Source organism: Choloepus didactylus, chromosome 1 (genome assembly GCF_015220235.1).
Source record: "Choloepus didactylus isolate mChoDid1 chromosome 1, mChoDid1.pri, whole genome shotgun sequence".
Lineage (NCBI taxonomy): Eukaryota > Metazoa > Chordata > Mammalia > Pilosa > Megalonychidae > Choloepus > Choloepus didactylus.
The window spans coordinates 8,130,947-8,157,285 of record NC_051307.1 but is presented as its reverse complement, the minus strand read 5'-3'; the positions used below and the strand labels follow the sequence as shown (position 1 = coordinate 8,157,285).

Below are 26,339 nucleotides of genomic sequence, written 5' to 3'. Positions count from 1 at the left end.
AAAAAAAAAAAGAAATGACCAAGAAGAGATGCTCAGCATCATTAGCCATTATGGGAGTGCAAATTAAGACCACAGTGAGTTATCACTTCATACCCACAAGGATGAATATTATTTAAAAACGGAAAATAACAAGTGTTGAAAAGAATGTGGAGGAAATGAAAATCTAGTGCATTGTTGGTGGGAATGTAAAACGGGACAGCCATTGTTGGAAAGCAATATGGTGGTTCCCCAAAAAGTTAAATGTAGGATTATCATTTCACTTGGCAATCCCACTTCTAGGAATATACCGAAAGAGAATGAAAACAGGGTTGCAAAAGATACTTGTATACCGTTTACAGCAGCATTATTCTTAATAACCAAAAGCTGGAAACAACCCAAATATCTATCAAAAAATGAATGGATAAAGAAAATGCGATACATACACACAATGGAATATAACTTGTCATAAGAAAAAATGAAGTTAAGAGATCTGCTGCAACATAGAAGAATCTTGAAAACATTATGCTCCTTGAAATAAGTAAGACACAGGACAAAAATTGTATGATTTCACTGATAGGAGACGAGTAGAAATCGCACATTTGTAGATTTAGAAAGCAGATTAGAATTTACTGTGGGGGGGGGGTAAGGAGAAGAGGGAAGGTGAAGTAGCTGTAAAAATAAAAATGAATAAGAAAGAAAAAAATAACTCAAGGCCAGGAATCTGTCTCTACAACAGAGTTTTATACAGCTATTAAAATTGTGATTTTTGGAAAGAAAAAAAGGAATGGTACCCAGGTCTGCCATGTCGAGAACGTGGGTGCTCATCATTAAACATATGTTCGAGAAAGATCCCAGAGGTATTGGCCCTAGGCAGAAAAGGCGAGGAAGGAATGACCTGAGAGAGAAATGTGGAGAGTCTCAAGGATAACAGTGTCTGCAACAGTGTTTTGTTTAGCTCTCTGCTACCTACTAGTTGATACAAGGCCCTGGGTTATCCTAGCACCCCAGAGTTGGGAGTTCCGTGTTTAACTGAAAACGTACGGTAGAAGGTCATCAATTTAAACGCAGGCAATTTAGAACTTGCTTAATCAATTAAGGAGATGTTTTGTAAGCCATTAATTTTAAGTTCCCGGAGAGTGTTTTGCAAGTACGTCAAATATACCACCAAAATTTGGAAAACTGGCCCAGCCGCGCAAAAGAGCTACGGAAGCCTGGAAGGCCAAAGTAGGGGCTGGAAAGCCTTAAGGACCCGGAGGAAAAGACGGCCCTGCCTCCCCGGGAGTGGAGCGCAATGCGCAGGCGCGACGGTGGACCTCTGCGGCGCCGCCGGGCCTTGGTGCGCAGGCGCGGGCGCGGGCGCGGGCGCGGCGGGCGGCGTGGTCCCCATGGAGCTGCTGTAGCGGTGGTGGCGCCGCGGCCAGGTCTGCGATGAGCGCTGCGGAGGCCGACCGCTGGGCGTGGCTGCTGGTGCTCAGCTTCGTGTTTGGGTGTAATGTCCTCCGGATCCTCCTCCCGTCCTTCTCTTCCTTCGTAAGTGGCTGCCTGGCCTTTCAGGGGCTGGTGGGAACGCCGCCTCGGGGCTGGGGTGGACGCAGGGGTCCCAAACTGGCCGCGCAAGGGCTATATTCGGCCCCCAGAAGCAGCTTCGTTGGGCTCTACTGTATTTTAAGATATTTTTGAATTAGTTGCTAACATCTAAAGCTGCGAAGCTTTACCCTCCAGTCTAGATTTGAGAATTCTCTTCGTGGGGGTGGGGGGGTGGAGGAAAGCCCTGGCACACGTGGCCACGTTTCCACATAGCAGCAGTCGTCGGGCGACGAGTGTCGGCCGCGCGCCTCTGACTGGGAGTTCACACTGCTGTTTATTTCATTTGCTGTTTATTTCATTTCCATTAACCCCTGGTCCCTGGAGGCATTCGAGCAGCCCTCGTATCCTAGAGGACCAGTGCCTGGCACAGCGTTGCGCCCGGACTTTCCCGGGGGCCTCTCTGCGGTCCTCGCATGCACGGTCAGGTCCCGGAGAGACGGATCCCAGGGTACAAGGAGCCCAAATTCTTGGGGTGGGTGGGTGGGGTCGGGAGACAAGTATCGAGAGAAAACCCCAGTACCGCGTGACGCCTCCTGTACCCAAAGCAGTGAGCGCGGTATCTCGTCTCCGGTTGTCAGGGCTGCGGTGAGAGGTGGATGTTATCCCTTCTTTACCTCCCAGGGAGTTTAGGGGAGTTGCTCTTTGATCCAGCTAGTGAGTGTTGGCGCGAAGATTTGATGCTTGGTGTGCGATTCTCCTAGTTCTGTCTCTCCGTCTACTGGAGCATGATTAGGGATTTGGTGGTAAGTAGGACGTGGGGTAGGGGACATCGGAGCTGTCCCTGGGGAAGGGTGTCTTTTCTAAGCCCACAGAGGCAGCGAGGGACTGTCCCGGCCAGTTTGAGACTTCAAAGATTCCATGCAGGTGTTGTAGCATTATCCTGGGGAACTCCGTTCTCCCTGCTTTTCTCTACCAATAGAAATGGAGACCGGAGATCTTTAAAACAAGGCAGGGTATCTTTGTGTTTTGTGCTACCAGTATTCACTGAGTGTGTGTTCCTGGCAAAGCTCTATTCTAGGGTCTTATATTTCCCCCAATGTCCTGAGGCATAGAGAATTCTCCTATAAACCTCTTCTTCATGATGCCCTCTAGTCTTAGCATTGCATGAAAGGCAAGAGCTGGCCCCAGCCTATCTTTCCTGCAGTATCACTTCCCTTTTTTTTTTTACCCCCATCCTGTTTCACGTAATGTTGAAGCCACACTGAACTAATCTCAGTTGCTCAAAGAGATTATGTTGGTGTTGTCTTCCTCTGTGAAGGGTTCATAAGTCCTCAGTAGCAGATGGGGAATGAGGGTATGGCAGTGACAGTACGTAAGACCTGCCGTCTGCTCAGGCTTCTTCTCTAAGCCTATAGCAGTCAGTGCTCTGGCCAATCTGTCTGAGGGGGTTATTGCTGTAGTCTAGAAGTGCAGGAGTGTTCTGGTTTACTAATGCTGCTGTTATGCAAAATACCAGAAATAGAATGGCTTTTATAAAGGGAATTTGTTAAGTTACAAATTTTTTCAAAATGGTGTTCTCTGAAATGTCTCTGGGCTTAGCTTCTTGGGGCAAACTCTGGGCTAGTATCTCCAAAGTGTCAGCAAAAGTCTGCTTTCAACGGCCATTTCCAAAATGTCTCTCTAAGCTGCAGCACTGAGCTCCTTCTTTCCGAGCTCTTATAGGGCTCCAGTAAACTCATCAAGACCCATGCTGAATGGGTGGGGCCACACCTCCATGGAAATAATCAAAGGTATTACCCAAAGTTGGGTGGGTCACATCTCCATAGAAACAACCTAATCCAAAGATTCCAACCTAATCAACACTAACATGTCTGCCCCCACAAGACTGCATTAAAGAATATGGTGTTTTGGGGGACATAATACATCCAAACCAGCACAAGAAGGCTTCTGCCAGAGGACGGTGGCTGTCTGATGGGGATTTAGCTGAACGAGCACTTGCCCTGTCCTTAGACCTGTGTTCAAGTCCCTTGCTGCCTCCTGCAGGGCGTATACCTCTGTAACCCCAACCCCATCAGCTTTCTTCAACTCCCTTCCCCTTGGTGGTAACACTACTCATTAGGGGTTGTTGGCCAGGTTAAAAAGGATCACATAAAACGATCTTAGCACAGGACAGCAGCATCATTGGTGTTCAAAATAATGAAAAATAATCGAGATCCACTTGCCTGCTCACTGGGTCTGTCGTGAGTGTCAGTAAAAAGTAGCCACAAGGAATGCAGTGACCCTGTGAGGGGTGAAACGCTGCTCCTTAACGACCATTAGAGGCCCTGAGCTGAGGAAGCAGGTGGGGAAGCCTCAAGGCTGAGAAATGGAAAAGTTGGATTCGGAATATAGGGTCCTCGGGGCCGGGCCATGCCCTGTACTTCAGATCCTAACATTCCCGACAACATTTCTGAAGCTTCTTGCGTCAAGCCAAGGTAGGGACCCACCAGTCAGGAAGGCCCCGCTGGTTCCAGCGCCTGAGGCCCTTCAGGAAGTCTCTGAAGTACAAGAAGCCCTCCCACCCAGCAAAGCCTTGCATGAGATCCTGGGAGTGGGATCTCAGCGTAATACTGGGGTGGGGGCGGGTAGGCTGGCCAAGGGCAAGCAGTCCCTGCTGATGGGTTAGAATTTTCCCGGGGTTCTCTTCCTTCCCTTCAAGCTGATTACAGGACGCCTAGGTGAGGACTCATGGTTCATATGGTAGAATTGAGGCTTCTTTAACCCTGGGAGGAGAGGAAAGGGGACCAAGACCCCCCTATTGAGCGCTGGCTTTACGAGCTGTGCAGTGGAGGCACACTGCGCAGGCGCCCCAGGCCTGGAGTAGTCAAAGCGAGGGGGTGGGGTGGGGGTGACGGTCCCGGCGAGCTGTACGCACTGCGCAGGCGCCAGCGGCCCCTTCCCTCAGGGTCCCCCACCCCCTGTCAACCCCTTTTCAGACAGTGGCCACGGCATAGGCGGTGGTCTCGGGTTTGGGTTGTGGGACTGACCCCCATTTTTATATTCAGCATTTAAAAAATTATCCTTCAGATGTTTGTTTAAAAAGACTCCTCTTAGAGCGATACGCCACTTAGGCAAGCGGCAACATAGCAGGATCTGCTACTGGTGTCCTGGGTCATTCCTGAGACCCTCACCCTTTTCTGTGGAGCACAGTCACTTAGAGACTTCTTGCTGTGGATCAGGCGTGAGGATGACCTCCAAATATTAGTTTAGGGGATAAAGACTCAGCCCGCTTCCCTGGACCTGTCGCCTGGACCTTCATGCCAAGAGCGTGTGACAGGGCGGTGGGGGGAGGAGGGCACTCATGCATGAGGGGGTTGGCCCTGGCCGAGCCTGTGCGAGCTAAGGCCGCTGGCCCTGGGGCTTTTCTGGGTCCGGAGCTCTGCAGGGGCCTTGGTTCCTTTCAGAGCCCGAGGAGTTTGTCCTGGTGTTCCGGGGCACCCCGGAGCAGGGGACCCGAGTGAGAGCGTCATTCCCAGGGTTGTCTGCTGCATCCCAGGGAGGGGTGAGCCGTCCTTTGTAGTGGACTCTCCTGCGCTGTGCCATCGTCCTATCACTTGTTTTCCGGATGGGTCTGGCCCAGAGAGTTGCTGTCAGACACCCATCCAGTGTGTGGTAGAGTGGGGATTCGAACCTCTCCAAGTTCTAATCATGGTGTTTTGCCTGTTAGAGGAGGTGTGTCATTTGAGGGGGTGTCAAACCTGAACAAGACTTGAGGATGACTCTGGTAGGAGGACATTATGAGTACAGCCAGACAGGTGTCTGGTGTCTGGGGACAGGGGTGGACAGGAAGGAGTGGCTCTGCCCCTGTTATCTCCCTCTCGCCCTACTACCCCATTTCAGACACAATTCATCTTACTAAGAATTTTTGAACACTTATTTCCTGCCTCAGAGTTCTTTGTGGACCTAGCACCAGGTCCTTGAAAAGCTGGTCCCTGTACAACTTATTATTCAAGTTTGAGTTTTGATGTCTCAGAAGGTATCTTTGAGTAGACAAAAAGACTCTAGAGATTTATTTTTGTTTTAAAAATTAATATTCTGTATTTGATATTTATCTTCAAATCTTATTGAATCTTACAATTCAATTCATAATTCTAGCATGTAAGGAAGTCTTGGATTCATGTTGGTACCTATTTGTGAACTTAAACACCTTCAAGCATTTTAATTGTGTTTATAGATTTAATATATTCATTATTTTCCAAATACTATAGTTGTCTGATTTAACCAGGAAACTATCTTTTTTGCCTTCAAGTTCACTCTCTGACCTCATTCACCTTCTTCTCCTGCTCCAGAGTAACCCTTTTTTATCTTTTCAGTTTCTGTTTTGTGCTGCTTCTATAATGCTTTTAAATACTGTTTGCATCTTTTCTTCTTTTTTAATAAGTTTTAAAAGTCAGGTTTATTGACCTGTAGTTTGAATACAGTAAAATTCGCCCATTTTAGGCACACCATTTGATGAGTTCTGAAAAACTTACTCAGTAGGCTTCCCAGCACCTGGATCAAGATGTAGAAAATTTGTCTCCTTAAAAAGGCCCTTCCACCACCAAAGCCTCTGTTGCATCATCTGTAGACTCTTGCTTTTAAAGGATTCTGATTTTTTTTTTTTTTGTTTGTTTGTTTTAAGAAGAGAATTTGGCCCATTCCTCTTGCTCCAGGGTGGATTAGGCTGGCCTGTCCCGTTGAGTGAGAGTGTTGGGTGGCGCTCAGACCAGGTCGGGGACAAACTGCGAGGGAGCTGCACACGAAGACCCTTACTCTCACCGTGGAGCCTGTGAGTGGGCGTGGCAATCTCTGTGCAGGCGCCCTCAGGAGACCTGCGGCCCCAGTGTCCCTGGTGGCCCTACTGTGCGCAGTGCCTGGGGGGGTGGAAAGGTGTGCGGGGTTGTCAGGGCACAGAGGACTGAGCTGGGGTAACAAGCTGGTTCACTGTGCACTGCTGGGTTTCAGGTACACTTTACATACTTTATCCCCGTTCCTCTTTTTTTTTTTTTTTAATCTGTAAAATTTTGAAACATAAAATTACAGAACAGTTACGCTATACAGTACACAGAATTGAGTTTTCCCCCTAAGCCATTTGAGGGTAGTTTGCTTGCTTGAGGCCCCTCAGGCTGTAGCACTTTAGTGTATATTTCCTACAAACCGTGGCCTCACCGCCGTATAATGTCAGGCGCGGTTCTGCTATCTCATCCTCAGATCCCGTTCGGTTTTCCAGGTGTTCCAGTAATGTCAGAAGGGTCCAGCTGAGGACCATGCATTGCAGTGACTTGTCATGGCCCTTCATTCCCCTTTAGTCTGGGGGAATTCCGCAGTCTTTCCTTGACTTGCATGACTTTGTCATTTCCCAGTATCACAGGCCAGTGGTTTTTTTTTTTTTTTTTTAATTCAGTTTTATTGAGCTATATTCACATACCATACAGTCATCCATGGTGTACAGTCAGCTGTTCACAGTACCATCATATAGTTGTGCATTCATCACCCCAATCTATTTTTGAACATTTTCCTTACACCAGAATGAGAATAAGAATAAAAAATAAAAAAGAACACCCAAATCATACCCCCATCCCACCCTATTTTTCATTTAGTTTTTGTCCCCATTTTTCTACTCATCCATCCATGCACTGGATAAAGGAAGTGTGAACCACAAGGTTTTCACAATCACACTGTCACCCTTTGTAAGCTATATTGTTATACAATCATCTTCAAGCGTCAAGAGTTTCAGGTATTTCCTTCTAGCTCTTCCAATTCACTAAAACCTAGAAAGGGTATCTATACAGTGCATAAGAATGTCCACCAGCGTGACCTCTCGACTCCCATTTGGAATCTCTCAGCCACTGAAACTTTATTTCCTTTCATTTCTCATCTCCCTTTTGGTCAAGAAGATGTTCTCAGTCGGTGCGGGGTCCAGATTCATCCCCCGGAGTCATATCCTGTGTTGCCAGGGAGATTTACACCCCTGGGAGTCAGGGCCCGTGTAGAGGGGAGGGCAGTGAGTTCACCTGCCGAGTTGCAGGCCAGTGGTTTTGCAGCGAGGTCCCCGCTGGTTTGTCTGAGCTCTCACGGAGGGGTGTCCCAGGGGCGATGCTGGTTCTCGCCTGTCTGGTGGCGTTTGGAAATGTTCAGTGGTCCCTTGGGGTCTGGTCACTGGAGGCGCCTCCTGAGGTTTTTTCTAAGCCCCTTCTCTCTCCTCCTTCCCCCAGGCCGGCCCACCGCCCCCTCCCATCCCGGGCCTGTCCCGCGATTATCCCCCCACTCCCCTGCGCGCCCTTGGCCCGGGATCCGGTCCCGCCCCCGGCCTCCTTCCCGGCCGCGCCACCTGGGAGCCGTCGTTGTGTCATTCCCGACAGCCGGGGCTGGGTTCCCGGGAGAATGCCCTGGTACCGGCAGGTGTATGGGAGAGGGGCCGCCCAGGGACGGCGGGCGGCGAGCAGCTCCCACAGGGCTCTTCCGCTGACCCCGCGGGTCAGGGAGACCCGGGAAGGCGCCGCAGCCGGCTGCGTCCCGCGTGGGACCGGTAGTCGGAAGCGCCTGTTTACACACATTTGCGTTTCTGTCTCTATCATCATCCCTACTCTCTCCCTCTCTCTCTCCCTATCTCTGTCGCATCTATCATGTTTGCGTCTATCTAATCATTTAAACCACTAGTTCACACCCACAGTGCTCTTTGTAATTCTCTCCAGATCTATATTTGTAACTTCTTTTTTGGACAGTAGGAAAACTGGCTCCCAATTATCCTTAATATATTTACTTATTTGGTCAGTTTCTGTGTAACCATCCTCTCCGCCGTCTGGGTGCCTACTTGGGCCCTGACACCTGGCATGTGGCGGGGTTCCTCCTGGCGTGTGCACCCTCCTTTCCCTGCCCAGCTTCGCTTTCATGGGTTCACCTGTTTCCCTGTGCTTGGCTCTGACCCCCTGTCAGGCTGCCCCTCTGCGGGATGCCCCCAGCACTGTGCTTGGACTGAGTCCCCCTTCACCCTGCTTAGGCTTGGGCACCCCACTCTGACCTCATCACACCTCTCCCACCTCTGGGCTCTGTCCCACCTGACTCAGGACTGAATTCTTCAGGAAGGGAAGAGGACGAGTGTTCTCTGTCACTTGAACGACAGCTCTGGGGATGGAATATGTTCATTTCATAATGTGAATTTTACATTTACCACGAAAGATACGTACACATGTATCATAACCACCTTCAGTGTTTCTGCAAATGGAAAAATATAATTTGAATAGTGGTTCAAAATTGAGGGAGTTTTTGTTTTTGTGCAGGGAGTAGAAAAGGTAGCAAAGGCTGGCAACGCAGATAAAGAATGGTGGCTGGCCCAGTTGTAAAGGGAAGCAGAGAGGATGGGGGAGGAGGCAGGGAGGAGCGTGTCCCCCATCTGGAAAGGCACTTATCCCCGCCATCCACTCTGCCAGATGTCCAGGGTGCTGCAGAAGGACGCAGAGCAGGAGGCGCAGATGAGAGCGGAGATCCACGGGATGAAGCAAGAGCTCTCCACTGTCAACATGATGGACGAGTTCGCCAGATACGCCAGACTGGAGAGAAAGATCAACAAGATGACCGATAAGCTCAAAACTCACGGTACTGGTGTCCGTTGCAGTGTCAAAAGCTTCATAAAAGCTGCTTAATAGAGAAATCTTTATATGAGGAGTCTTAGAATATGTGTTTGATTTTTGGATGTTCTAAATGTTAGAAATGTTAAATTGTCTAGAAGGAAACCCAGTAATTATTAGTGTTTTCTCTTTATTAACTAGTGAAATTTTGCCTTCTAAACACAGAAATGTCTAAGATTCTCTTACATTTTCTCCAGAGGCAACTTTTTGCTGTAGATTGTCACTTTCAAATGCAGCCCCTTTCTGAGAAGAGCCCAGAGAAATCGTCATTGTGGATTCCCAGAGGCTTTTGTTCCACTCGCTAGAAAATACCCAGCAGTGTCCTCACATGAACCATCTGCTTATCCAAGGGCAGGGGTCGGGTCTGTTCATCCTGTGGTTCCCGTGTACCTCCCCACCTCCTGGGATGAAGACCATTTCAGCAGGCAGCCCGTGTGTGAGGGGCCTGCTCGTGTGCGACAGCGTGAGCGCTGGTTCTGCGGCTGCTCACACAGACCCCGGGGAGCCTGTCCAGACCTGGCACACACTAGACTCCCTCTGTAGAGTGTGTACTGTGTAGACCAGTAAATAAAGGAGTAAAAGTGTAGTCCTGTTGCATTCAAAAGGATTCTCTCTGGTTTAAATTAATAATTGTAAGGGTTTTCAATATTACAGCTATTCAGATCTCTGTGACTCTATTTTAAATAATGATGTAGAGGGATTGTGGGTGACATAAAAATTCTATTTTATATTTTCTAAGTATGTTGCACAAATGCTACATTTATATTCAGAAAATATTCTATAAGGGGAAGTAACATTTCTGTGTACTTGGTTGTTTTTTAACTTTTCAAGACTGATATAATTCTTTCCTCTTCTTTTTCCTTTCAGTGAAAGCACGGACAGCTCAATTAGCCAAGATAAAATGGGTTATAAGTGTTGCTTTCTACGTATTGCAAGTAAGTGCACTGTAGTAGCGCCTGGGATCAGTGTCCTCCCGTTGCGGCCGCAGAAGCCAGGGCTGGGAATTTTGGCTGCTGCGCCACATGGCCCGCCTGGCGCATGACTCAGAATACTCTGCAGATTTGCCGTTTAGACTTAGAGAAAGCCAAAAGAACTCTGAAGTAACTTCTCGGGAGAACTTTCATATTGCCTTTATTCCAGGGCAGTTTTAGAGGTATAGAGGGATGAAGTGAGAGAAGCTTATTTCAACATCAGATTTCCTAAGTTTGCAATTGGTCCTTAGTGTGCCTGAACAACGAGCATGTATATATCCATGTATATGTGGGTGTAGATGTATGTATATGTGCACATATATGAATATATATACATACGTATGTATTATGAAATTTATTATGAGGAATTGTGGGGGCTCGCAAGTCCAAACTCCGTTGGGCAGGCTGCAGATAGGAAACTCCGATAAAGGTGATGTTGAAGTTCTTAGACCAAAGTTCCCAGGGGAAACTGGCTGGCTGCAAATTCAGGCAAGAGCTGATCTTGAATTTGAGGCAGAAATTCTTCTGACCCCTCTAAAGCCTTCAGTTCTGGCTTTTTATGTAAGGAGACCACCCACATTGCTGAGGGAAGTCTCCTTTGTTGATTGTAGATGCACAAGTAATCATCACAGGGCTATTTAACTGTTTAGTTTCCCAGGGAACTATTCCTACTCCTGTGGCTACTTCACCCTAAGGTTTTCATGTATACACTTCAGTTGCTGCTTGGATGTGTTGTGATTTCTGCTTTTCAATATTGGGAACTTCTATTTACTGTGATAAAGAATTTGTTTAGAAAATCTAACGTAGAAATAAGCTTCTCTCACGTCACCCTCCTACATTTCTAAAACTGCTTTGGAATAAAACCAATATGAAAGTTCTCCTGAGAAATTAACTAACTTGTTCAGAGTTATTGGCTTTCTCTTAGTCTAAATGCTAAAGAATTCATGCAAATCCCCACAAAAAGGGTTGTTTTGGGTATATTTAAGGAAATTGATCCTGAGACGTGAGCTAGGTTTCACAGGGACACAGGAATTAAGGCAGATACCCTCCCTTCTGCTTACTTGACCATGAGGGGAAAGAAGACAACTTTTCTACTGGCGAAGAAAGGAAAAAGAAGTTTCTGTTCTCTCCCCATCATTTAAACTTACTGTGAGCTTGTCTCTGTACAGTTATGCTAACTGACATTTGTGTGGGTGGGAGAATGAACTGTGCTTTCAAGGATCTTACATAGAGGTGTAGATAGCTTTTGTCACAAATAAGGTATATTTAGCCTAGTCTGGCTAGTTGGGGGGAGACTAAGTGAGAAAAGACTGCCTAGTTTATTTACCAGCTAATTTAAATAATGGGTATCTATTATTCATATTAAGACATCCACTAAGCTGCCAGTTCACTTGTAAGAAGCACCCCCGACCTCCTTAGGGCTGTGTATTCCAGACGTCCTGGTGGATTAGTCTTGAAACTATATTTCAGAGTTTTAACAATGGAAGTTGGTGGCTGTGCATGCATGTCTGGTGGCTACCAGGACTGGATTGATAGCCTTCAGTTCATCAATCTGGAAAGTTTCCTTAATTCTTTTGATGTTTCCCCATCTTTTGTATTTGTTGCATGACTGGCAGGTGCTTTTCACTTACCAGAAGTGTCTTTCCAGGCTGCACTGATGATCTCACTTATTTGGAAGTATTATTCTGTCCCTGTGGCTGTGGTGCCAAGTAAATGGATAACTCCACTTGATCGCCTGGTAGCATTTCCTACTAGAGTAGCAGGTAAGATTTCCCTAGAAAGTATAGTGGAAAATATGGATACACTTCTGTAGAGGTGTGTGGTAGAAGGTTGAGTCAACCCATCCTCCTCCTCCTCCTCCTCATCCTCATTCCATTTAGTGAGCAGGTGCTTTGTGCTCAGCCTTGCCCAAGTCTTGCAGTGAAGAAACCAAGGTTTAGAGAAATTGCTTAGCTTGTTCAGGTCACCAAAATGTTAAATGGCAGAGCTAGTTCATTCTCAGTCCTGCTTTTGGAAACCAGGCCTGATACTTGGCGTCTCATGCCCCATTCTGAACCTCTAGTTCCCAAATTCTGCAGCTGCTTCTCAGTCCTTATACTTGATGTCTGCAGCATGTGATGCTGTTGGCCAGTCTTTTATATTTGAAAGGTAACTTTTTTTGGTATGTAAAAGCAGCATAAGTCATTGAAGAATGATTAGAAATAACCAAAAACTCATTTTAAAAGATTCCATTAGCTATGGATAACCCTGATATATTTTTTCAGTCTTTTTTTCTGTTTATTTTTGTACAGTTAAAGTCATCTGATACGTACAATTTTGTACCCCTTTTCCCATGTCAGTAAACTTATTAAAGAAGTTTGAATAGCTGTTCTTCAGTTGGATATGTTGTAATTTAATATTTGCCCTGTTAGAGAATATTTATTTTGTTAGGCTCTGATTTAGTGCTGTAGCACATGTTCTTGTCAGGCAGTCTTTGGTTGTGATTTGTGGTTATGCTGAAAGTCAAAGAGAATGTCTGTTCAAAGACTTCCAATTTAGCTGCTCCCTCTGCTCCCCCTTTTTTTTCTTTGTGTTTGACTGCCACAGCCCAGACTTTGCCAGGAGCTCAGCTTGGGGCCCTGCTGGTTGGGGCTCAGTGGTGCTGACAAGAGGGGCAAGAGGCCACCCTTCCACAATGCCCCAGGGGCCCAGTCAGCCACCCTTGCAGCCTGGCCTGGGTGATGTGACACTCCTGCCCCTCAGTTATCAGTGGGGCGGGAGAGGTGTGGGTAAACCTCACTTCATTTCTAATATTTTTTTGAGAAAGGAAAAACAAATAGTCCATTCTCCAAGATCTTGCATTTTTTTCATACCACAGGAAGTAATGCACATCTCTCTGGCAAGAAAGAGAAGTACAAACCAGTGTCAATTGTCCGGTATAACTCCTGCTTAGTAAAGAATGCAGCCTGTGACTCTGAAAGGCTAAAGAATCTGAGACCGTGAAATATGAATGTAGTCTTAGCTGAGCACTGCACTGAAAGAACTGAAATACTGTTACTGCCTATAAGGTAGAGGTAACAGAGGCAGGAAATGTGAGCGGAACTGTGGGCGTGTTCTCTTATGTTGAATTTCTTTATTTCCAGGTGGCATTGGAATTACTTGTTGGATTTTAGTCTGTAACAAAGTTGTGGCTATTGTGCTTCACCCTTTCAGCTGAAAAGGAAGACTACAGGACTTTTTATTTTGAATAGAAGTGGTGAGAGTAGACAGCCTTGTCTTGCTCTTCATCTTGGGGGCAGGGAACAGCTATAAGACTTTTAAAATGGATTTTCTCTTATTGGGTTAAAAATCTGATTTCCACCCCTTTTTTTTTTAAGAAACAAAAGTGCATGTTAGCTTTTTGTTTTAACATGTTTATTCTTGGGGTTTATGTGCAATTCTTATGTAAGAAACACAATCTTGTACTCTTTTCTTTGAGCCAGAAAGGTCAATCAGTGTTTGACAAGTGTGTACCAACTAACAGAATATCAGGTTCATAAATAATGGGTATCATTGCGGAGCGTCTGCGTGCTGCTTCTCCTGATTTGCACACTTGGCATCTCTTTGGCTCAGATTGCCAGCTGGAAAGTCACAATTTTCTAACAACTGCAGTGCTTTAAAGATTTAATACTATTTTTACTCCAGATTAGAAAGTGACTTAATTTTAGTACCACTACTAAAATTCGATAATTTGTTTTTTAATCTCATATGGTAGAACTAAAACAGTAACACTAACTGATATTGCTTGTGCTTTTTTCTTCCTCTGTTTAAAATGTCATTTTTGGGGTAAGCGTTTGCTGCCATGGTATTATCTACTTATTTGAAACTGTTAATTTTTCACTGTGTTTTATAAATGTATTAATGAGACCATAATGCATTGTTTTGTGCTTGAATTCTGTTTTATATTTCAAACATTTAAAATGAAGTGTATTTTATAATCATTTAATATTTATGCTCTGTAGAATGGAAAAAAGTAAAAAACACACACGCACAAAACTAGGAAGGCTGATTAAATTAATTTGAATCAATACATATTTGGCTCCTAGAGTATAATTCTGCCAATTCTATTTTTCAGAATACCTTTTTTTCTAATTAAAATCTTGGCAAGTGCATGTGTGACTTCCTTCCTTACAGCCAGTCCGAATTTGTTACTTGACAACTAGCATAGAGGCGTTGGTAGTTAACTAGGTGGGAACTGGCATCATATTAAAACTGAATTTCTCAGACTAGTTTCTGAAGGGTCATATTTGTGTTCTCTAATGATCTAGTAACTCATTATTTCTGCTAGTAGTACTGTGAAAAGACAAAGTGCTGTGGTACCTCAGTTTTTCACCACACTGCAAGACTATCCAAGTGGGTTTCAGGATTCCTGGTCATTCAGGTTCACAGGACTCTAAAGGCGTTCCCAGCACCCTGTGGATCAGTGTAAAGAAAGGCTGCAGAACTGGGAGCCAGTGGTGGCTGCAGCTAACGGCCTGGTGGACACCTGGAGCAGGTCCAGTGTCCTGGTCACCACTCAGGATGCATTTTGGCCACAGATGATGAGCTGCAGCAGCACAGGGGAGCTGCAGTCTTGGTCCCTTAGCCGGGTGCCTCGACAGTTACGTGGCACTGGGAGGGCTCGTGCCCAACTCCCATTTGTGGTGACTTGCAGCTTGTAAACGGCAGGTTATGCAAGCAGGAATTGGGCAAGCAGGTACGGCATATGTATGGACATCCTCGGACCACTAGACAGGATATCGTATCCTTGGCCAGACCCTGGCTTATCTCCTGTGCATATATTCCTTCAGTTGCTAGGCAAGAATCGTGACAAATCTCCCTGAAGCTAGAAGAAAAGATTCACTGTTCTCAGCTGTTAATTCTTTCTTCCCATCTACATTAAATAGTTCATGGAGAATAAATAGGGGAAATTTAAGTGTCCTGTATGTTTCACATTGTTGTTTTCAAAAATTTATTTTTAAATAAATAATAAACACAGTTCTGAATTCTAACAAGACAGGAAGTGAAACAATGGGTAGTTTGTCTTCTGGCCCCTTGACTGTCCCCCCACCACCCTGGTCCCCAGGTCACCTCTCTAACCACTTTCTTGTGCTTCTTCCACTGACGGACCATGTATTTGTGAATATTGTTGTATATACTTTTAAAATAAATTTTTTTAAAGTCCTAAAGGAATACCTTTGCCTGCTTTTTTTAAAAACCCAACTTGGAAAGTATAGGAAAGGACCTAGCAAGTAAAGGTCTCCCGTGATTCCACAGAACTAGGATTACTGGTGTTAACATTTGTGTGTCCTGTTTTCCATATACATATGTGTAGTATTTATGGATAGCTATATAGATTTAGTATTTTTTTTTACTAGAAAATGTTGGATATAGTTAATAACTTTACATGAAAACAGATGTCTGTTTGATTTGAAATATAGAGCTCTCTTCATGCCAATTGTTTGCTTTTAATATTTGTGGTAAATCAAGAAAGGCAATCTTCTAATATGAAACCTGTAATCACTGTGGAGTGAGGTTCGCGCCCTCCTGCTTCCTCTCCTCTTGCCACTGGCTTCCTGCCTGACATCGCCGGGCTCTCTGGCTTCCGTGGGTGCCAAGGGAAGGTGCGCTGACGTGGCCCCTCCTTCCCGTTATGTCCACCAGGCCTCTGGGGTTATTGGTAAACTTCTCTGACCACCTTAGATGACAGGGATTTCTTTTTTCTTCTCCCCCTGCTCCAAACATCTGATTTAGTATCTATATGATGGATTTTCAGCTAATTTTGTATTGACTTGTGGTGTCTGCTGTTATGTGGGCTTGTATATGATGTTGTAAAACCTTTCTTGTAATAAAAAGGTTTTTTTCCAGTGATGCCGTAAGTGCCTTAGGATTTTTTTTTACCCTTCCGGTGTGTCTTAATACCCAGGAATATTTAATTTTTAAAAACAATCACGTAATGGTTTTCCACTAGGGCCCTGTGTACCTCTTATAGGAGTATGTTTCCTCATAGTTGAGGTGATACCAATTAGCTCTCATGAGAATTTTTGAGAGCGAGTTGATCTTAAGTTGAATATAATCGAGCTTTTGCCAATATTGTGGGTATGGGTATTGGAGAGTCTAAAGTGGGGGTGGGGGGTTTACCATTAATTCCTTCGAGTTCTCTAAATTCTGTCTTTTTTTTCCTAAAGCAATATGTATTTATTAAAATGTTTACATGCCTGTACAGAGATGAGCTAATGGTAGTGATATTTCTTCATAATGATTTTGTAGAACATTTGGATAGATGTAACCATATTTTGACTTTATTGGACATTTTCTTGTTTCTAATATTCCCTGTTACAAAAAATTCTGAATTGACTGTCTTTCTGCATATAATTTCTGCTCACTTGGGTTAACTTTTTGGTAGGGTAAATTCCTAGAAGTGCAATTGCTAGATGAAAATTTAGATATAAACCACCAAATTGCCTTCTGCAAAAATTACTCCCCACAGATTTTTATTACTCTTAGAGAAGTTGTTAGTCCTGTGTCTTTAAAATTTTTTAAATTAAGTATTGACAGATTAAAAAAGATTTAAAAATATGTAAGTTGTAAATGAAAATCTTCTTGCCTGCAACCCCAATTTGAGAAGATACTTCAAGATCCCTTATGTGCTCTTCTGACCAGTGATGACCACTGCTCTGAATCTTAACACTTCCTCTTTTTATAATGTTGCCTGTATCTGTTAATAATGTATTGTCTAGTGTTTTGTGCTATTTAACTGTATATAAATTGGATAAATTGCAGTTTGCTTTTCTGACTGAATACTGTGATCCTGAGTTCATCTGTGTTGTGTGTAGCTGTGATTTATACATTTTCACAACCATATAGAATGCCTTTATATAAACATACCACTTAGTTTGCTGTGGATGGACATTTGGGTTGTTTGCTTTTTATGTATTTATTTATTTTTTATTCCAGACAGTGCTGCTCTAACTGTTCTTCCACAGGTCCCCGGTGCTGGCACCATGCTGGAGCCTCTCCAGGATACATAACCAGGATTCGAATCATTAGGGTCAGAGCTTATGGCCCTCATAAATTTTGCTAGATAATGCCAGAATGATTTCCAAAGGGGCTGAACCAGTAAGCACTTCTTCCAGCAGTGTGTATAAAGGCTGCCCTCAATCAACATTGCATCCTGTCATCCTTTTTAATTTTTGTCAGTCAAGTGGGTGGTATTCTGTTTTTTTTTGTTGTTGTTGTTGTTTTGTGGTTCTATTGTTTGATTCACTATTTTTTTAACTTTATTTTTCAAAAAACTAAAAAACAATTAAAAAAACATTTTAAACAAAACCAAAGGAAGGAGTAAGAAAAACAAATAACCTAAAATAACTACATTGCTTCCAACATGTTCCTACCATACCCCCCAAAAATTAACAAACCATAGTCATTCCTGAGCATTCCAATAACATTAAGATTACCCTCCATAACTTATCTGTTCTTAATAGATTATCATTCCCCATTCACTATTTGCTGACTATTGCTAGGCCCCCTACATTTTACAATATAAAACATTTATTTTACATTTTTCATATGTGGTTTTATTTGATGTCCTGACTGCTAATGAGGTTGAATATCTGCTTCTGTTCTTGAAATGGCAGATCAGGTCTTTTGCCCATTTGGTAGACTGCCCTTTTCTTATTGATATGTAATTATATATTCTGGATACTAAGCCTTTTTTGGCAATATGTGAAGCAAATCTCTTCCAAGTGCGTTTTTAGACAAACACTTTTAGTAGATCTTTCTTTAACCACTTCCAAGTGTAGAATTCAGTGGTGTTGATTACATTCACAGTGCTGTGCTACGTCACCACCACCCATTACCACACTTTTCCATCATCCCAAACTGAAACCCCACCCTTAAGCATTTTCTCCTTCCACACCCCCATCCTTGGCAACCTATAATCTACTTTCTGATTCTGAATTTGCATATTTACTTTTTGTATGTAGCTCTTTTGGTGAACAGATATTGTTCATAGTCATATTTATTATCCATTTCCTTCGTGAGTTATGCATTTAGTATCTTGGGGATCCTCACCTATTCCAAGATCATAAAAATTCCCCTATGTGTCTTGTATTATTCTTTTACTTTAATAGTTACATATTTTTTCTTCAAATTTCATTTTGAAATAATTTCAGACTTACAAAAACATTGCAAAAATGTACAAAGAATTCCTACATACCCTTCACTCAGCTTCCCCAAATATTAACATCTTGACTGTAATACAGTTATCATAACCAGGAAAGAAACACTGATAGAATATTATTAACTATGCTTTAGGCCTTACTGAAATGCCACGAATTGTCCCACAAATCCTTTCTATGGTCCAGGATCCAATTCAGGATCACACATTGTGTTTGGTGGTTGTGTCTCCTGATCTCTTCCAATGTGGGACAGTTTCTCAGTCTCGTCCTTCATGGTCTTGACACTTTGGAGAACACTGCCAGTTATTTTGTTGAGAAACTGCAATTTGAGTTGCCTCATCTGTGTTCCTAATTAACTTCGGATTATGCATTTTTGACATGAATATCACCTCTTTTGAATCATACCAGGGGGCGCAGGCTGTTAATGTCTCAGGCTGGTGATGTTAACTTTGATTAATGATAGGGGCATACTGAAAGGACATAGGAGCCAACTTAAAGAAGCTCCCAATGGCCAAATCTGAGAAAATTTGGACAACAAAATAAATAATGGCAATGAAGGATTATAATTCAAAGAATAAAAATATCCATGAGTCCATATTGGTATAAATAAATGATTGAATAAATGGGGGAGAAGGAATAGGTCTTCCTTACCATAGAATTCAATTAATAAGCTTAGGAGGGATGACGGAAATAAATTGCCATTTGTCAAACACCATGGTGATAACCGTAAGCAAGAATCATCAATGGTTGCTAATATTAGTGGGTGAAAATAGAAGAGGCAGTATATTTGCAGTCTCACGTTTTCTCTCCACAAGATACTAATTACAAAGGAGAAAACTAGTAACATTAATTGGAGAAACCTGGCAGATATAGCTGTCTGATTTTTGTATATGGTTAAGGTAGGGCTCCAATCCTACCCACCCCTTTTCCTGATATAAATACCCAGTTGTGGTACTATTTGTTGAAAATGTGTCCTTTATCCACGGATGTGCACTTCCAATTCTGAGTCTGTTTCTGGGCTGTTTCATCTAGTGGGTTGGTCAATTTCTGTACCTCTGCACCATGACCACTCAATCATAATTAGAGCTTAAATTAGGTGAGTACCCCTACTTTGTTCTTTGGAAGTATCCAGACTGTTCAAGGTCCTTTCTAGTTCCACATACAGTTTAGAACTAGCCAGTCAGTTTCCACAAAAAAAAAACTGAACTAAAATTAAAAAAAAATAATAATAACCTGTTGGGATTTTTATAGAATTAATCAAAATAGATTGGGGTGGGGGTGAGTACTCACATCTTTATGACACTGAATCTTGTAATTCAAGATCTCGTGTTTATCCAGGTCATCTTTACTATTTTTTGCTGAAGTTCTATAGTTTTCTCCATACAACTCTTGCACATCTTTTGTTAGATTTACTCCATATGTTTTGATGATATTGTAAATAGTATCTTAAAAAGAATTACATTTTCTGTTTGCTGGTTTAAATCAACTGAGTTTTATACATTGATTCTTGTATCTAGCAACTTTGTCTAACTCTTGATTCTAACTCTAATTCTTGTTAATTCTAATAATTCATCTGAAGATTGTGTTGCTGTTTTTTTTTTTTTTTTTTTTTTTTACATTGCCATAGGGAATTGTAATACATGTGGATAATAATAGCTTTGTTATTTCCTTTCCAAAGGAAAAGGAAAATTTTTAATTTTTCTTGTGGTACTGCACTGATTAGGACCACCAGTGTAATGCTGGATGGAGGGAATGGTGGTTGTAGGTTCTTTTCCTGACCCTGATCTTGAGTACTTTCAGCCTTGTGTCATTAAGTGTTATGTTGCCTGGTTTTTTCCTTTCTCTTTTTGAGAGTCTCTGTTCCAGTTTGCTAATGCTGCTGTTTGCAAAATACCAGAAATTGATTGACTTTTATAAAGGGGGTTTATTTGGTTACAAAGTTACAGCCTTAAGGCCATAAAAGTGTCCAAGCTATGGCATCAACGATAGGGTACCTCCACTGAAGGATGGCCAATGGCATCCGGAAAACCTCTTTTAGCTGGGAAGGCATGTGGTTGGTGTCTGCTTGCTACTACCAGGTTGCATTTCAAAATGGCATTCTTCAAAATGTCAGCGAAAGTCTGCTTTCAATGGCCATCTCCAAAATGTGTCTCTCAGCAGCAGCTGAATTCCTTCTGTTTGTCAGCTGTTTCATATGGCTCCAGTGATTCAGTTAAGGACCACGCTGAATGGGTGGGGTACACCTCCATGGAAATTATCCAATCAAAGTTCTTGCCCACAGTTAATTGAGTCATATCTCCATGGAAACACTCATTCAATAGGTTCCAACCTAATCAACACTAATATGTCTGCCCCCACAAGATTGCATCGAAGAACATGGCATTTTGGGGGACATAATACATCCAAACCGGCACAGTCTCTTTAGCAGATTAAAGATGTTTCCTTCTATTCCTAGTTTGTGAAATGCCTTTTTAAATTTTTATGAATGGGTTTTGAATTTTATCAAATGCTTTTTCTGTTTCTTTTGAGATAATCATTAATTTTCTTCAATTTGTTGATGGGTGAATTATTAATTTTTAAATATTGAATCAGCCTGTATTCTTAGGTTAAACCCAATTTGGTATTCATGTATTTTCTAAATTGCAAGATTTGGTTTGTTCTCATGTTGTTGTTGTTGTTTTGTAACAGCTTAATTGATACATAATTCACATATGATACAAATCACCCATTTATACAGTTCAGTTTTTAGTATTATTCATAGAGTTGTACAACCATCACCACAAAATTTAGAACATTTTTTTTTATCACTTCAAAAAGAAACTTGTACCCTTTAGCTATGATGCCTCATCCTCAATCTCCCCAGCCCCCAGCCCTAAGTAAACACTAATCTACTTCTATCTCTAAAGATTTGCCTATTCTGGACATTTCATATAAATGGAATCATATGTACAATATATTGTCTTTTGTGACTGGGTTTTTTACTTAGCATGTTCTCAAGGGTCATCCAAGTTATGGTATGTTTCAGTATTTCATTCCATTTTATAGCTGAATAATATTACATTATATGGATATACTACATTTTGTTTATCCATTCATCAGTTGGTGAGCATTTGGGTTGTTTCCACCTTTTGGCAATTAATAATGCTGTTACCAACAATTACAGCATACAAGTGTGTAAGTTTTTATGTGGACATATATTTTTATTTCTCTTGGGTATATACCTAGGGGTGGAATTGTTAGGTCAAATGGTGACTAGGTTTAACTTTTTGAGGAACTTCCAGACTGTTTTCCAATGTGACTGCACTATTTGCATTCCCGTCAGTCAGTGCCCAAGTGTTCTACTTTCTTCACATCCTTGCCAATACTTGTTATCTGACTTTTTAATTATAGCCATCCTAGTGGGTATGGGGAGGGTATCTCATTGTGGTTTTGATTTGCATTTTCCCTAATGACTAATGATATTGGTCATCTTTTCATGTGCTTATTGGCCATTTGTGTATATATAAATATATTTTGGAGAAATGTCTATTCATATCCTTTGCCCATATTTAAATTGAGTTGTCTTTTTGTTACTGAGTTGTAAAGAGTTTTTACATATTCTGGATATAAGTACCTTACTAGCTAAGTATATGATTTCCAAATATTTTCTCTCATTCTGAGAGTTGTCATAACACTTTCTTGACAGTGTCCTTTGAAGAACGAAAGTTTTTAATTTTGATGAAGCCCAATTTATCTATTTTTTTCTTTTGTTGCTTGTGCTTTTGGTGCTGTATCTAAGAATCCATTTTAAAATCTAAAGTCAAGATTTATACCTATGTTTTCTTCTAAGGGGTTTACAGTTTTAATTCTTACATTTAAGTCTTTGGTTCATTTTGAGTTACTTTTTATATATAGTGTGAGATAAGGATCCAACTTCATTCTTTTGCATGTGGTTATCCAGTTGTCTCAGAACCATTTGTCGAAAAGACTATTCCTTTCCCCATTGAATGGTTTTGGCAGCCTTGTCAGAAATCAGTTGAGAGATATATAGGTTTATTTTTTGGACTCTTGATTCTATCCCATTAATCTATGTCTAAACTTACACCAGTACCACATGGTTTCTATTACTGTAGCTTTGTGGTAAGTTTTGAAATTGGGAAGTGTGAGTTTTTCAACATTGCTTTTCTTTTTCGTAATTGTTTCAGCTTTTGAGTTCTTTACAATTAATTCCATATGAATTTTAGAATCAGCTTGTCAATTTCTACAAAGTTAGCTGGGATTCTGATGCAGATTGTGTTAAATTTATACATCAGTTTGGGGGTATTGCCATCTTAATAACATTGTCTCTGATCCATGAACATGAGCTCTTTCCATTTATTTAGATCTATAAATTCTTCCAATAATGATCTGTAGTTTTCAGAGTATAAGTTTAGCACTTCTTTGTTAAACTGATTCCTAAGTATTTAATTCTTTTTGATGCTGTTGTAAATAGGATTTTTTCTTAATTTCATTTCAAACTGTCTATTAAAAGTGTATGGAAGCAGACGCCACTTTGTGCGCTGGCCAGGCGGGTTGCTTTCCGCTCTCAGAATAAACGCCTTTGCCTGAACCCCTCAGCTGTCTCCTCTCCGGCGATCGCGGGCACCTTCCATCTGGCGCGGAGACCCGGGATCGAGCCGGGGACTCGGAGCGTGGCACCCTGGGCACGCCTCGCTACTGGGGAAGCAGCGGGCAGCCGCCGCCCGCCCGGGCTGCCTCCCTAACCTTGGCTGTGCTGATCTACAGCCCCCGTCGCCAGAGACGCCCGCCCGCCCGTGAGACACGTGAGACGCGTCTCGGGCCTCTCCGCCCCGCGAAGCCGCCGCGTGAATCACCCCTCCCTCCCTCCCTCTCCCGGCGCCCCGTCCGGCCGCTCCTTCCGAAATTCCCCGCAGCCGGGCCTCGACCAGGGCTCCGGACCCACTGCCGGGCAGGGGTCCCGGCTCTCGGGATAGTTCGGGGACGCCCAGCTTCCCGCCGAGCCTCCATTGCTTTGCCCTAATCCAGGAGCGAGTTTGAGGACGCCCTCCTCCTGGGTGAGGGTCCCGGGCGGCACTGCAGGGTGGGCGCTGGACGCCCCCCCACATTCAGGCCTTTTCTTCCCGCTCTCGTCCTTCCCTCTGTTCCTCCTGGCGGCTTACAACCCCCCCTCCGCGCCTCCCTCCCTCTCCAACCCCTCCCAGACGCTCCCCCCCGCGGACAGAGCCGCCTCGCAGCGCACACCGCCCCCTGCGTGTCCCTCCCCCAGCCCCGGCTCTCCGGGTTCCTCCACGCCTTCCTCCCGCTCACCGCTCCTCTCTCTAAAGCCAGCCCCTCAATACAACTTTTATCTACTAATAAAAACTCAGCATATATATTGTTAAACCACTCAGTCACCAGTTTAATACCTACAAGTGCTGTTGATTCTTGTTCAAAATTGTATATTACTGCCTCAATAATGCACTAAAGTGTTCTAAATATTTAACATTATTCTAAGAAGTTTAATTTTAATGGTAATAGCCTGTTGTATAAAAGGTATAAAGAATGTTTTTCTAATTAAAAAGAAAAAGGAAAATGGTTTTGTCCTAAATAACTGGTTGTTTAAAAATGTGGGATGAAACCTGAATGGATACAGAAAGTTTGTGCAGGGGGAAATTTATTTCTGTAGTCAAAGTTAAAAAATAGATACAGAAAGTTACAAAAAGTTTGCAAAAAAGAAATTTGTTTCTATGGTCAAAGTTAAAAAATGGTAAAAACTAATAATATCACTGCTTAACAATGGAACCTCACAAGTTAAAAAAAAGTGGTTTTGTAAAACTGAGTAGCATTAAATATTCTAACCGCCACCCAAAACAGTAATTAATATTCAATGTTATATATATGTGCCTAATAATTCATAAAATGTAAACATTCCTCACCGTACTGCAAGCTCCTCACATTACTGTCTCCTGCTGTTTTACTATCAACCTGGCCACTCCTGCTTCTCCTCTCCTACTTCTCATCTCCTCTACGCTCATTCTGGGATCTTGTTTCTTACAATTTCTAACCAAGTTTATTCACAGAACTGTTCAAATCCTAACGGACCAAGGGGTCAGCAACATGCTACTCCTCCAATGAAAACACCCTTACCAGCCACTACCCTGCAACGAACCATAGGGACAACTCTACACCCCGCCAACAGGAGGAAGCAAATACAAAGACAGATCTACACCCCTTCAGCACCCCTAGAAAATAAAAAAAAAGCCTAGAATGTTAGGCAAAACTCCCCACCCCCAACACATACCCAACACACCCTTAGAAGCTCTTCCACAACAGACATGACTGTTTACATAAAACCCACTCTCAGCTAATGTAGCAGTCTGATCAAGAACATAAATGATTTTCCATAATGTAATAACCTCCCTGATGTCAACTCCTTATCTTGCCCTGAACACCCTAACGTCAATTTCTTATCCTACCCTGAGCAAACCAATCCCCGGACTCACCTCCTTACCTCTCTCTCTTACCCACCAACAAAAAATCCCTCCAAGTACCCCGCAATCCCCCAGTACCCCATATCTATCACACACCTTCGTGGCCTCAAACCAATTATACAAAAGCTCTTCACCTAAAACCTCTTAAAATTAACCCACTCTCCATGTAACACCCCGTTCACCCGTCCACGAGCCCAACAGCACATACAGCCAAGTCCAAGACCTCAGGGCCAGCAACCAAGCTGTAATCCCCATACACCCCGTAGTCCCCAATCCGTATACCCTCCTCTCCCAAATTCCACCCACCACCATGCAGTTTTCAATCCTAAACCTTCTAACAGCTGCCCATGGAGGCATTTGTGCTCTATTACAGGAACAATGCTGCTTCTTCACAAACCAATCGGGAATCATCAAAACAAGCATCTCAAAACTCCGCAAGCACGCTATCCGGCTCCACAACTACCGCCCCGCTCAGCAGAAAGGCGCTGCACAAGCCTGCCGCCGCCCTTAACCCCCTCGCCCCAAAGACCAGGGTGAGGTCCGGCCTCCTCGAGAGATGCGGAAAGACAACAGCAGCCTCCGAGGCCTTGACAGAAACCAGCCTGCGGCAATAAGAGATTATCCACACCCCCATCCAGGACTGACGTCAACTAAAAAACTTTTTGCTACGAACTTGTCTTCCTCCTCCTCCTCCTCCCTCCGCAGGTTCCCACCCGCGCGAACCTGCCCGTATAACGCCTTCTCCCTGCCACGGCCGGTGCAGACGCCTCTTCGTGCGCTGCCCAGGCGGGCTCCTTTCCACTCTCAGAATAAACGCCTTTGCCTGGGGGAAAAAAAAGCGTATAGAAATAAATTATTGTAAAACCTTCCTGAACTTGTTTAGTGGTTCTAATAATTTAGAAATTCCTTAGAATTTTCTATATACAAGATCACATTGTCTATGAACAGAGAAAATTTTACATCCTTTTCCCCCTGTTCATTTTGAAGTTACGTAAGCCTTTTTCTTTACATTACATTAGATTGATCAGTTTTTAATGTTAGTATTTTTCCTCTCTGTCCTGGAGGTTTGTCTGATGCTCAAGTTGTCCAGTTTTGGCAAATGGTAGGCAAAAGCTGACTTCAGACCTTTGCCTGCTGACCTCCTTGGGTGACTGCTTTGATTTAGTATTTACCAGCTGAAAAACATCTTTCGTAAAGTTAATACAGCATTTTTAGCTTTTTTATATTGTTAGTCAGAGTACCTCATCTCCCAGACTATGGGAAATGGAGCTCTTGTTTATATTTGAGTTTTTCCCCCTGATTATAAAGATACGTTCATTACTGAAAACTATAATACATTAAAAAATACATTAAAAATCATCTACAATCTGAGATTTTATCCTCAGAGATAAAAAGTTAGCATTTTATCATACTCCCTGCTAATTTTCCTTTGCATATAATTTTTAACATTTTAAAAGATGACTAGAAAGTAACAGGCTTAAACTATATTTTTATTACATTAGTTCTCTACTGAATTTCAGGCCGTTCTGATTTAATATGATGATTTATGCTCTTATTGTGAGTAGGCAT

The 26,339-nt window shown here is 43.0% G+C and overlaps 1 protein-coding gene across 3 annotated transcripts; it reads left to right on the top strand.

The window, feature by feature from the left end:
* Window positions 1-1,353: 1,353 nt before the first annotated feature.
* GET1 (guided entry of tail-anchored proteins factor 1) lies at window positions 1,354-25,606 on the top strand. Of its 3 annotated transcripts, none has more exons than XM_037831519.1 (5): window positions 1,354-1,509; window positions 8,955-9,120; window positions 10,020-10,087; window positions 11,772-11,886; window positions 13,246-14,014. In XM_037831519.1, the coding sequence occupies exons 1-5, from the start codon at window positions 1,408-1,410 to the stop codon at window positions 13,317-13,319; spliced, it is 525 nt and encodes a 174-aa protein (XP_037687447.1). In that variant the 5' UTR covers window positions 1,354-1,407; the 3' UTR covers window positions 13,320-14,014. The 3 variants fall into 3 exon arrangements, with proteins under 3 accessions (XP_037687447.1, XP_037687442.1, XP_037687449.1); XM_037831514.1 differs by lacking the exon at window positions 13,246-14,014 and adding an exon at window positions 12,981-13,239; XM_037831521.1 differs by lacking the exons at window positions 11,772-11,886; window positions 13,246-14,014 and adding an exon at window positions 25,144-25,606.
* Window positions 25,607-26,339: the final 733 nt, after the last annotated feature.